This window comes from Osmerus eperlanus, chromosome 6 (genome assembly GCF_963692335.1).
Source record: "Osmerus eperlanus chromosome 6, fOsmEpe2.1, whole genome shotgun sequence".
NCBI classification, from domain to species: domain Eukaryota; kingdom Metazoa; phylum Chordata; class Actinopteri; order Osmeriformes; family Osmeridae; genus Osmerus; species Osmerus eperlanus.
Genome location: NC_085023.1, coordinates 2,876,062 through 2,889,764, shown reverse-complemented (window position 1 = coordinate 2,889,764; position 13,703 = coordinate 2,876,062). Strand labels below are relative to the sequence as shown.

Below are 13,703 nucleotides of genomic sequence, written 5' to 3'. Positions count from 1 at the left end.
CGTTTGCTCCTCTATTCTCCACCCGTTGACTTTTAAAGCAGTTCCCTCAAAACCCTCCTGCGAAATAATATGCGGGTTTTTTATTTTATTTTATTGGTTGTGTCTTTAGTAGGCTACGTAGTACAGGATTAATCCACTGGAGGACGCTATACGCACAATAATAGAAATTAGGCTACTACCACTATCCTTTTTCTAAACCGCATTTAAAATAAAATACATTAGGCCTATCCGTTTCCATCCGTTGTTTCCTGTCATTCTCACAACTTTCATGGTAAATGAATGTATTTTCATCTGGCCATACAATTTACGTTTAATATGATTCGGTAACATTTACATGATAGGCTATTACATTTTCCGACAAATAAGCTATTCGGTTGTTGACAATGTAATTTATATTCATGAAGTCTAACTTGCAGACTACATGGTAAAAAAGACTAACGATGAAAAAGAATAAAAGATAAAGAATGTTATTATTTCTATATTAATATGACAGCTCATTTGTACTTTGCAAAGCACACTATGTAAATTCACTGTGTGCTTTTGATGTTTGTCTTAGTTTTTGGTTTATGCCTTATGTGGTACTTATGCATAGAATCTTAATAAATAAAAAAATCTGGCATAAAACTTGTTTATCTGTTTTCCATCCACAGCTGATACAGGGATGAAGATATAGTCTATACCCCTGCTAGACCCAATTCCTACTGATCAAACAATCCAAAATGTTAATTAGTATTAAACTCTGCAGGGGTTAGTTCATTAGGCTAGGAGAAGGCTGTAGAATCACTTTCAAATCATTAAAAGGTGGGATGAGAGAATACTTATTTAAACTATAAAGAGAATGTGGAATAAAACAGGGTTAGTTTACTCGACCGCACATTTCTCACATCCCACTGGTGTCTGAGAAGTCCTTAAAAACATTTCTCCTCAAACCTTTGAAAGTACATACATTCACACTACAAAGTACCATATTATGTGAATCTAAAATGAGATGGTCCAGTTTTGGGACAGTTAACCTTTCAACAATGTTAAATAAAGGTTAGTGAGAGTCAATTATGATCCACAGAGACCCATATATTAAGAACTTGATGCCTGAGAAAGATGGAGAATGTTTTTCACAGCATCAACCTTTTCTTCAGTTAATGCATGTTCACAGGCTCTTTAAAGGCTTCCCCTGGGTTTAAACCATAGGTCAGACACTCCTCTTCCAGGGATGCCCAAGCCATCCTCTCTGTGGTGAACCAGGCGGCCCAATCCCCCGTACGAGAGACCGCTATGGCCCCGCCTCCTCCTCGGACACGCTCGCCCATGTAGGTCAGGGAAACGTTCACAGCATCGGCGGTGCCTTTACCTGTCCGGACAAAACACGTTTGATACACTGAGGACAGACGAGAGTGGAACTGATGGTGTGTTGTTGTAACAGAAAACATTTTGATTTGTATAAAGCAAATAGATTTAGGTTCCTGGGCAGAAGTGTGTTCATCTGTGCAGTACAGTAGGATGTCCTGTGTTCACCCACTGTAGCTAAGCCATCTTGCTGTGTATGCGACACAAAACCAGTCTTACACCAGTCTTACACCTTATCAGACCTTAAAACTACTTTTTAAAGTCAAGTCAGTCTGGCAGTACAGTCAAACCATACTTTAATTACGCCAATACTTCGGGGACAGCAAAACCAAATAAAAGTGCAAGTCACAGAGAGTCTGAATCAAAGCTTGAATGAACAAGAAGTGGGTTGTGTGAGTGCCAAGCGTTTGACACGGAGGGAAAGAACCCAGAGGAGATAGAGAGCGTCAGTGAGGCTGCAGCCATTCTCCCCGTCTCCTTCCTGTCATTACCAGAGGACACTTCAGCAAACAATAGCCTGACTGACCCCTCAACACACACTTCCTCATTATCAGCCAACTGCAGCCTCTGCTAGCTCAATCACCTCCGCCTCCTGCCCACCAATTAAAATGATTGGCAATGCTAATGTCAAAACTTCACAGGCACCTGCATGAATTCAACAATATGGTCCGACACCCAAGCCTGATGGTTGTGTGGATGTAGCTCTGCCTGGGCTGGTAGACAGAAGGGAAACGCATCCAGTGACAAGCTTCAAAGCATGATCCCTTGGTAAAAATGAATATACAAATAAACACATGGATTTGTGGATGTAAAGTCTAATGAGGGTAGTATTTTTAGGTGTCTTTTTTTATATAAATAAAAAATAGATGTTGTTTTTTGCCTAGTGCAAGTCAAAACAGTGTTGTTAAGTTAGCGTTTATAAGGAAAGGTGAATACTAAAGGAAAGCGTGTCATGATCCAGGTGTGAGGGGAGTAGCTATGCAGACACTGTGGTGGGGTCTCCCTGTAGCAACGCCCCCTGCTCCATGGGGAGAAGCAAATAACAAATTCAAATCCCAAAATGAATTCAATTTACGAGAGCAATTAAGATGCGATAGCCACAGCCCCTCATTAAGCAGGCATTTTTGTTCCCCACATCCTGACATGTTTGTAATTGATAGCACATTAGTCACCAACGCAATTCAATTTAGAATTTGTCGCTCCGCTCGGCTTGCGTGCTGTATGAGTTTTGGTAATAAAATGACTAGATTTGGTAATAACATAACCAAGTGGCTATCCATCATGTCAACATGAAGGCAGAAAAGACGTAAAGAGCTGCTGCTGTGTGACTCATTGAATTGCCAGAAGAGAAGTAGGCCAATTACATGGGTGTGTAATATTGTGACTTACGACCCACTACTCAGAAAACCTCACCCGCAATGAATGGCATTCCAACCTCGTAATTCATTATTTTCATGAATACTTCCTGACCCAATAAGTATTTCCTGGTAAAAACAGAAAGACAGTCTATTTTCACCAAGGACAACAGATCTGTATTGCATATACGTGTGTGTGTATCTGTATGTATGTATATGTGGGTATGAATTTGTTTGTATGTATCTGTGTGTATATATATATATATCTGTATGTATGTATCTGTGTGTATATATCTGCATGTATGTATATGTGTGTATATATCTGCCTGTATGTACATGTGTGTATATATCTGTGTGTATGTACATGTGTGTATGTGTGTGTGTACATGTGTGTATGTGTGTATGTACATGTGTGTATGTGTGTGTGTACATGTGTGTATGCTGTGTATGTACATGTGTCTGTGTACATGTGTGTAGGTGTGTATGTACATGTGTACGTACATGTGTGTATGTACATGTGTGTGTGTACATGTGTGTATGCTGTGTGTGTATCCCGTACCTTGCTCCATGTGGAAGAGGATGAGTCTGGCCAGAGTGACTCTCAGGATGGATTCTCCATGGCCTGTACAGGACGCGGCTCCGCTCAGGTTATCAGCATAGCCCCCCGAGCCTAACCCACAGGTGCCAAGGAAGGGAAAACATGTAAGTGTGGTGAGATGTTTGCTACAATGATAAGGCCAGAAAGTTATTGGGCAATGTTTGGACTGCCAACAGTAGTTACTCAGTAAAACCTTTCCAAAAACAACTTTTGCCTACCAATGACAGGGGAATCTCCTACTCTGCCGACCATTTTGTTTCGTATCCCACCAGTTGACGTTGCACAGGCAACGTTCCCAGAGCAGTCCAGAGCGACTGCCCCTACAGTGTCATGTCCCCTGCAGAGAGAGAATTATTCTGATCATAGCAGGAGTCAGTGAGTGTATATGATTCTGATTATAGCTGAGAAAGAGACAGTATATTATTCTGGTAGCAACTGGAGAGAGAGAGTATGATTCTGATCATAGCTGGAGAAAGAGAGTATGATTCTGATCATAGCTGAGAGAAAGAGACAGTGTAAGATTCTGATTATAGCTGAGAGAGAGAATGTAGGATTGTGATAACATTGGTAACAACACTAAACTGAACTAGATGAATGGTGTGCCAGTCTCTAAAGAGGCAGAATATATTCATTTCATTTTATCAAGCCTGTTAAACATTGCCTTCTGGGTAAAAACCTAAGCAGCAGGCCAGACAGCGTTGTAACAGAGCGTGTCACTAGGAGAAGGGTAGGCCAAGGGCGAACCAAACAAACACCCAAACTAATATTTCCAAGTAGTGGGTGAGCTACCACACTGCCTCCTAACAACAAAAGGAAAGGAGTATTGGTCTGCAGCAGTTGGTGGAGGATCGCTCGTCAGACTCTTGAAAGGAAACATCAATCACCAGTGAAGGGCATCTGATTGCTCTATTAAATCACAACTGTCCGGATCACACTGATCGGCTGAAAACAGAAGCTAAAAACGTCTTCTGTGGAGGGATAATGCGTCAGAGTCAGGAAGAGCCGAGGAGCGTAGCCGAGGCTCTTCCTGACTCTGATGTGGCTCTGATGTGTGCTAGCTGACTAATGGGACATTCAGACGACCTGGACCCAGACGGATGAAGGATCTCTTTAAAAGGCCGAACAGACGATCCTGAGACATCCTTCTGCTATTGTTTCTAGGAGCACAAAACCAGGAGGCCTTGTTCCCAAGTCATGGATCAATCCTAGCCCTCATAAAAATTGTTGAAAGGTCAGGTTGTTCGAGATTCTCCACTGAAAGGGGTTCTTATCTAGACACTCAAGGCCTAATCGTGTTTCGTGGAACAAGCGGTGCTGAACATGCTGCGGGCCCCAGTCTGTCCAAGTCAGACAGAATAAATGAGAGAATTAAAGAAACAACCAAGAGTGAATTTTCAGCCCACAAGGTCATGACACAGCTGGCTCCACTGGATCCACGAGAGAGGAGGGAACAGTGCCGTTGAACTCTGTTAATAACGACAGTAAGGCGACTCATCACCGGGGCCATCGAGAGCCTTGTGTCTGAAAATGCTCCAGACACAGCTGATTTTAAACCAACTCTGTCCTCGGGGTCTGGTCTGTATTGATGAGATTTTCCCTCCGAAGGTGCATAGTTAAAATAGGTCATGAAGACCACAGCTAATTGCCACTGTAGTTTAATGGCACTGTGCTGCATTCTAATGGCTCTGTTCACCTCTGCCAGGATGTTGATGGCTGATATCCATGCTGATGATGAGCTAGGGTCAGCCTGTTTGAGCTCTGGGTCTCTGGGTATAAAAGCCCCACATTAAGACAGGCGTGTGTTGGAGTTCCAGTGGCAGGATGTTGTGTGTGTTAGGCCTCCAGGGGCCTGTTATCCGCAGAGCTCAGGGACCCATCGGTGATGAAGCAGCAGGATCACAGGGAGCTAACGGCGGAGGCTTCAGCTCTGCCAACTGTCGTTTGGCCCCTCCAGGGCCCCGTTCCTGCCTCAGCATCCCGTCTCTTCCTCGACAGGGCACTGCGGAGACCCCCAAGCTCTCATTGCCTACCTTCCGGATCCCATTTATCTACTCCTCGCGGCCTTAACCTGCTGTTCTGATGCTGAAATGCTCTAAAACGGTATCTGTCTTATCAATGTACCATCCCTCCAGTCCCTCCTGGGGCAAGGCTCTCCAGCCCACATCAAGGCCTCGACCTTGGGGGCGTTGTGAGGGTGACAGGTGGCGCACTGGACGGCTTTTACATCCAAGACTTACACAACGGCTGGTTCTTTTCATTCAAGCAGACGAGTCCCAGTGTGTCAGAAGAAGCTCTCTCAAAAAGATGGTGAAGAGGATGAATCTGACCCAGGGTTAACTGACATCTAAAGCCCCATGAACAATCAATACCTGTTTCTCAGTGGACAGCCAGGTTTTCTCACTGACCTACATGACAGCCAGCTACTGGCATTACTGCTGTGTGTAAACATGCACACAGCAGCTTCCGTGTACAGCCAAGCAAAAGTATACTTTCTCATAGCATGAAAACAGGTGGCAAATATTTGTGTTTGTTTTTTCTTTAGGAGGAAAAGTTGTTAACTTCTCTCCACAAATAACACCCAATTCCAGCCAGCTGCGAGACCCTGCAGTGCTTGTTTGGACAGTAAAAGCAGAGTCCATGTGTCTGAAATTTCTCATCACAGTGAGAGTCTTCCAATACAGTCCGGAGGTTCCGACTGGTCACGCTGTTCTAGAATTGCAGGGCTGCCAAACGAAAACGCAGAGACAGATAGAGACCCAGAAAATATACAGAGAAAAGAGAGGGATGTGGAAATTGGCACGGTGGTGGTGTCTGGACAGACTATTCAGCATCCAAGCAGCCCTAGCTTCTCTGCTTCTCTTAAGTGGAGGAGATAGCTATTTACTATCTGAAACCGTCTTCACTTTTGTATTCCCTCACACAGAACAGAAAACAAGGTCCTAGCTTTCATCTGCAAGCAAGCAGACCTTCTCCAAAATTATAGCTATTTATCTGTCTCATCCATCACTCCCTTTCTTCCTGTCTTTGTGCTCTGTAATTTTCTCCCTTCCGCTGTTTTACATCTCTAAGAAACTCCCGGGAGGGTCACCCTCCACGAGTCAGTGAAGTTCACCACTAAAGCTTCCACGTTGCCGCAGCGGCTGTCTTGTCGTCGACTGTGTCCTGTCACTCAGGGAGGGACGTCTGTTCCTGCCACATCATCTATCACCCGATCCACCGCCGCACCACACTCCTGGACGCCGTCGCTAGCTGCCCCCCTCGCCCCCCCCACTCTCAGGGGACCAACCTGCCTTGTCCCTCTGTTCAATACAGCATCATCTTCAGCATCATCTACAGTTGCCACTGCGTATTTGACAGCTCTCGCCTTACTCTGATACTGCATCACAAACGAGTCACGTTTAGTAGCAGCAACCTGGTTTGAATGGACTGTAGATGCCGTATACCAAGTCAATCAAAGTAAAACCTGTTGGGAGGTACCGTCGGGGGTGTGGAAGGTGAGGAGAGAAGTCTACTGCAGCAGATTAACGTTTGAATCTTATATGTACCCCGCGGCCCTGTCCTCGCCCAGTCACACCAGGGCACGGTGGACCTTACCACTGGGAGTTAAAGAGTTCCTTCACTCCGCTGGAGTACTTCCTGTTCTTCTCCCACTCTCTCCGCTCCTGCTCCGTGACCAGGCTCTCTGGTGACACTTCCTGGATGCCTATGCTCTGAGCGAATCGGTTGGCACCTCTGTCTGTGAGCATGACGTGGTTGGTCTGAGATGGAACGACATGACAAGGAGAAGCGTATTTATAATAGTAACTAAACATATAAGAAGGAGTCATTAAGAACGTACAAGACCGAGTTAATTATGAATGGATACGCCAGAGTATCCATGTTCAGTTACATCGTTTAGATTTAAAGATGCTGTAAAGCTATTTCCATGATTTGCTTCTCAGTACATTATATGTGTGTGAAATGAGTTGCTGAAAGCATGTGCAAATCTCTAAAACTTTGTCTGACTGAAATGTGGAGTTAGACCGTTGAACAGTTTCTCACACATTTTCAGCTCAGGTTTTGTTTAGGCGGGGCAAACCCCAACCTTCCTACGTCACAGCCACCTATCTACGTCAGATCACAGACGGTTTATATAACCTGCATTCTGTTACTCAGCTGATATGATGCAAAGACAAAGTAATTAACACATAAAACACAAGAGATTGCAGGTAGGACTGTTCTGATATCTGCAATTGATTTAGCTAGTTGTTGCTAAATTCAATAAATTCGAGGGGGCGGAGCTTCAGCTCCTTCAGGCGACACGCCCCCCCCAGTATCAAGCAGAGAAGACTGCTGATATTCCCACGATTTCAAAGCCTAATTTAACATGTCTGTGGGGTTTTTTCATTTGAATTTGGATGGGTAGGTAACAACACATTCTTCTGTGGTGTGATGAACTTAAAACTAATTTTCAGTTCTGCTTTACAGCCACTTTAAAACCTCTATTTTCTAAAGAAACAGAGATGTAGTTGACCCGTAGAGCAACTATGGGTTAGATGTCTGAGTATGTGTTCTGTTGCTGCAAAACTAAAAATGTTCTGCTGTCCAAGTTGCCTCATTAAAAAACAAAAACACTTAGGTCTTATAAAATAAAATAAAAAAAGACTTAATCAGCGTTGATACAGAAAATAGTATTATAAAGTCATGCTGTATTTTCCGGATATAATAACACAATTTAATAGAATAGATGTGACTGGTAAACACGAGGACTGGCCAGTCAGACAGGCGCTGAGGTCTGTGATATCACCTTGACGTCAGACAGGCGCTGAGGTCTGTGATATCACCTTGATGTCAGACAGCTTCTGAGGTCTGTGATATCACCTTGACGTCAGACAGCTGCTGAGGTCTGTGATATCACCTTGACGTCAGACAGGCGCTGAGGTCTGTGATATCACCTTGACCTGCCCATCATGGCTGTGCAGTAACTCTATCTATGACAGCTGATTCACAGACGAGCTTTAATCTATACTGCTGGGTGAACATCTCTTGTCCTGACACCTTCCTCAGACACTTAGCTACTCTGGCAGGGAGGAGAGAGGGGGGACAGAGAGAGGGAGAGTGAGAGAGAGAGAGAGAGAGAGAGAGAGAGAGAGAGAGGGGGGGAGATAGAAAGACAGGGAAAGAGAGAGAGAGGGAGGGAGAGAGGGCGAGAGAGAGACCGAAAGAGAGAGGGGGGGAGAGAGGGAGAGAGAGAGAGAGAGAGAGAGCGAGAGAGAGAGATGGAGAGAAAGAGAAAGAAAGAGAGGACTCAACAGTATTTCACTAATAATATCATATGATGTCTCTATGTCTCTATGAGAAAAGTTCACATTTCCTTCATAGAAACCCTGATAATAGACTGAATCTCCCTGACAACAGAGAATATTACTTAATGGTGTGGGACTAATTTCCAACCATTCAACTTAAACAGCGGTATATGTTGAGATCTTTGGATCACACCCTAATAAAAACAATAACATTTGTGAATGTTTAAAATGACTTTCACGCCCGTCTGTCCCTGTGTTAAAACTACTGAGCTGTAGGAACATTATTCCCCCTCGGCCTGTAATGGGAGACACACAGAGACCATTAGTCCTATTGGGAAACTTTAAAATATTTAGGCGATTATGAAAGTGATTTTTCTCTGTCAGACTGAGTGCACTCCAGATTACAGGGTCAGTGAAGCTTGATAGCAGCATTGATCACTCACTCCCCCGATGAATATTTAATACAGAGCTGTTCAACAGATCTGGCAGCTCACAGCAAAAACTAGCAAGGTCTTTCAAGGAGGGGTGGGTGGGATAGGCAGCCTGGGGCATCTATCCTAACAGCGTTTAGCCTCCCGCTGTCCTGGAGTGACAAGGTGAATCTTGGGTGTTGCCTAGGTAAACAGATAGGATGCTATCAGTACACTTATACAGAGGGTCATTTCAGAGGGTGCATGCGTACCAAGGCCTTGACGTTACCACAGAAACCACCTCAAGCTCTCCCTGACACAAACACGCCATGCGCCCTGACATACGAGGGTTTCCTTCACTGGTAAGTTGTTGCTTAGCAGCACATGACAAACAACCTACTGTCATCCCCCTTGTGAGAGTATGCAGATTTTAGGAGAGCCTCGGTTAGGACGCTGCTGCCATGGTTACCTGGAAAGGGTATTATATTAGCAGGGGACTGCTGGGGCCAATCCAAGGCAGCTTCGAGAAACCAAGCACAGACTTGTAACAGGCTGGGAGTTACTCAGACGAGAATGTATATAACATTGAGGTCCATCATGAGTTTCAGTCCTTCAGATCCCAGTCATTCTCGAGAACGTCAAGTTCCAGAGAGCATCTTTGAGCGTAAGAAGTTAGCAGCAACACAAGATAGGAAAATATGGTATAGTATATAATATAATCTGAATGGCAGAATATGGAGAGAGCCTGATAACCTCTCCTATTATCTCCCCCCATGCTATTGAACCTGAGAGCTATCTCACACTACCTTTGATCTTTGGAATTAGTTGTCTGCAGAAAACCTCTTGCAGTGATGGACAGTGTGTGTGTGTGTGTGTGTGTGCGTGCGTGTAGCTAAAATATGGACGTTCAATAGTCCTTCTACTGCCACTGGGCTGCTTAGTGAAACACCAAAGAAGAACCACTCGTCCTTCTGGTCATGGTGATACATCTCCATGTCATCCCTAGCCTAGCGCTCACTGGAATCATTACTCGTTTCCCAGGCAATGTCTGACCTGGCACCTCCAGTAGTTCTGGGGAGAGGGGCTATATTTGGTTAACGACCCAGAAGCCTGAAAATACAAAAGATTCTTTTGAAGGTGACAAGCTGGCTAAAAGGAATGCTGCAATGTTTCAGAGGAGGCTTAATTCATCTGGCAACGGAACGAAACCGGAACAAAATCCACTACTTCATTGTTCTTCAAACAAAACACAAAAAGGGTAACGACTGGACAGGTGATTAAGCCTCCAAGTCGATACTAAGGCTGAGCACAGTTGCTGCTGCCTTCGGGAAACCACTGACAGGTTTTGTTCACCTGAAATGAGAGAGAAGAGGAGCAAAGAAAGGAGGAGAGAGAGAAAGACAAAGGTAACCTTTTCCATCACAGCCCTTGCCAGAGAGACCGGGTTGGGGATGTTCCTCACACAAGACACGGCTCCGGCAGCGAGGGTCCTGCCGTCCATAATGATGGCATCCAGCTCCACCTCTCCATCAGCATTCAGTACCGCCCCGTGACCTTAAACAAAGCAACCCCATCATTAGAAGTCATGCACTATAACTTAAGAGTCTACGAGACCAAACTGTGGAGTTCACTTGGGCTACATAAAAGTATAGCAAACCACACAGACATACAGCAGCGGCAGTGTGTATAATGTGATATGGTGCGTGTCGGTTTATGCAAACGTTCACGTTGCACTTCTGAGTCACAGTAACACAATACTTGTGATATATTCTGGTAGCAATTCAATATCCAACATCAAAAATCACATCCAACTGTCAGTTCTGCAATAGGAATAAAGATGCAGTATAAGACACTATCTCTAACGACAACATAACAGTATCACAGCACACTTCTGAACTTGTGGGTATCACTCTAAGCACATTTCTCCTCTCTCAAAGTGCGAATGCATTAGTTGTTTATTGATTGGACATCGCTCCCTTCCTGTCTGTCAGGACGTATAAAATGACCTCCTGATGAAGTGCTTATTTCGCTCCAATGATTGAAGGACTCTCTGCAGTTTCACCTAATGTGGCAGTTGGCCATCACAGATGAGATGACTTCAGACAAGCCCAGTGTGTTAACGAAGTGTCTTGTTTTTTATCCCAAAAGGTTTCCGTGTGTAACTTGACGACGGCTGCCCTCTAAAGCCTTTCAGCTCCTGCTCGGCCAGGTTCCAGAATGACCTTGGGACTGGGAAGTGATCCGGGGAAAACTGTGACTGGTGAAAGTTTTTGTTTTGAGATCTGAGATGCTCTCTGAACCATCGAAACTACTGGCAAAGTTTTCAGTGCAGCCAGTGCAGTGTGTTGTGTCAGTTGTTGGTTTGGGGCAGAGTGGATGCATGAAGCCTCCAGCTTAGACCGTCCACTGGGGCGCACTCGTTTAGAGGACCGGGAGGCGCATGCTGGGTTCAACAGAGGGGGTCTGAAATCCTCCACGCGTCTAGGGGAACCCCCCATTATTTTTACTTTGGGGGATCCCACAACATATCAGTCTGTAGAGCTTGATATAATTTTCAGGAATCACTATCAAGTCATCTTAAGTCATTGTACAAAATGTTCCAAAAATTAAAGAGTGAAACGGATGATAGAAAAACAGTCTTCAGAATTTCTAAGCGTTACAGGTTATTTCGAAACATGGGCTTACCTGCATCAAACACTGGGTCGTCCTCCATGGTCCTCACAGCCAGCTCCACGGCCTCCAGAGCACTGGCTCCCGTCTTCATGGCTAAGAAACCCCGCTGGGCGGCTGCCTTGACCCCCGCTACCGATGCCTGGGCCAGATCGTCTGGTATGGCCCAAGCTCCACCATGGACGACTATCACGGCACTCATCCTACTGATGCCTTGAGACAAACATTATAGTTTTTTCCGATTGCTCACAAAAATGTCTAATAACACACAGTTAGTGAAACCTGACACTCGAGGAGCAAAACAGCAGCCCAGATCTGCACAACTATAAACAAGTGTTTTAAATTGTGCACAACTGTGTGTAACTGGTTCAAACAGAGTCCAATTTTATGAACCATGTGTGTGGCATACGGTGACAGAATTTGTTTTTTATACAGACTGTATCGTTTTTAACAAAGTGTTTCATTTTGCAAAAGATTGGAGGTGTTACTTGTGTGTCTGGTTGTGTGAAGCGTGTGTTGTGTTTTGACAAATTGAGTCCTGTTTTCAAAATTGTGCTTAAGCAATACGAAAAAACTGTAAGCACTTTAGTGCTTATGTAGGCTACACCTGACGCACGTGTTTGATCTATTTGTTCACGTGTTGCATTTTTCAAGGCAGTGTCTTAAAAACGCAATTAAGTGACATAATCTTCTGTCTGTGTCTAATGTAGAAAAGTGTATTTAGTGATTTAGCTTACGCTAAACCGTAGTTTCTGGTCAAATGAATGATAAACTTCGTAGACTAATCTTGCCAATGCGGCGGCACAATGAACTACAAGCAGTGGAAACTTAAATTCAGTTTTCCATTCCACGTATTCCATTGCATGTATCATTTAGATTAGTTTTTTAAGTATCACATACAATAAGAATGAAGAAGTAGGAATAAATACTCACTTGTGCTATTCACATTCGCAGGCTCCGCAATCCTAAACTACACAAGACCGGAGTGGTGTTTGGACACGTGATCCCTCGTTGAGCTTTGTCAACAAGCTTTTTTTTATTTCTTTTTTTTATCAATGAACAATCAGGTCACAAATACAGAAGCATAGTTACAGATACCGTTTAGAAATACAATAATGAAGAAAAAAAATACAAAAACAGTAACAACAATAAGATTAAAGTACAGTTGGACAACAAGCGTCCTCTCACTGGATCAAGCTTCTTACTTCTTAAAATATTTAAATATTTTGGGAGTTTGAGTTTGCATCAATGTAACAATATAAAGTAAAACAGAAAACGGCTTGAGCTGCATGTAAAGTGCAAGCAAATGCATATTATAATTATATCAAGGGAAATTAGTGAGCACAAAGATCTACTGATGAATTGAAAGGTTTCATATTTCTCCCGGACGACCTGAGTTATTGATCTAGAGAGCGGTTTAGCTTCAAATTAGACTTTTGGGAGGCGGTGAACACTTAAGCTATGGATTCTGTTTTTAGATGTGGTTTTCACTAATGAGTTTGGAAACTCAATCTTATGGGATGTCTTTGTCCTGGAGAATGCTACTATACTAATTTCAAACACAGCAAATTGCCCTATGTGGGACTCATGTATCAAACTCAAGGTGATGAGATAGAGATAGATATTCTGTCTTTTGCACAGCTCAAATATCAAGTTCGAACCATGTGGGACCACCTAATAAACTGCACATATTATTCTAACACAATAACGTGTCACTGAGAGAGTATCCTGTCTATCTTCAAGGAAATAAATGTTGTAGTTATTGCTTTTATCTTTTGTAGTACGTCAGTTATCAGCTCCATCATCACGCACGTGCATGTGAGTGCACGTGCGTGTGTTTGTGTGCGTGTGTGGAAACAAAGGTGCAGTCAGAATGGTTATTGATCAACCATGATGCTGATTGCAGAGTGTTTGTGGTGCGAAACGGAGCGAGGATGGTTAGAATCAGAATCAGAATTCGGTTTATTCGCCATGTTATACAAACACGGAATTTACTGTGGCAGGGAGGTGCAAACACTAAACATATACGAATCTTAAATTA

At 43.8% G+C, this 13,703-nt stretch overlaps 1 protein-coding gene across 2 annotated transcripts; it reads right to left on the bottom strand.

Annotated features, from left to right (window-relative positions):
• Positions 1-614: 614 nt before the first annotated feature.
• Positions 615-12,751, bottom strand: si:dkey-103j14.5 (isoaspartyl peptidase/L-asparaginase). Of its 2 annotated transcripts, none has more exons than XM_062463001.1 (7): positions 12,596-12,751; positions 11,678-11,875; positions 10,404-10,546; positions 6,892-7,055; positions 3,516-3,634; positions 3,259-3,369; positions 615-1,348 (listed from the first exon to the last, which is right to left on the bottom strand). In XM_062463001.1, the coding sequence occupies exons 2-7, from the start codon at positions 11,862-11,864 to the stop codon at positions 1,137-1,139; spliced, it is 936 nt and encodes a 311-aa protein (XP_062318985.1). In that variant the 5' UTR covers positions 11,865-11,875; positions 12,596-12,751; the 3' UTR covers positions 615-1,136. The 2 variants fall into 2 exon arrangements, with proteins under 2 accessions (XP_062318985.1, XP_062318986.1); XM_062463002.1 differs by having other exon boundaries at positions 10,455-10,546.
• Positions 12,752-13,703: the final 952 nt, after the last annotated feature.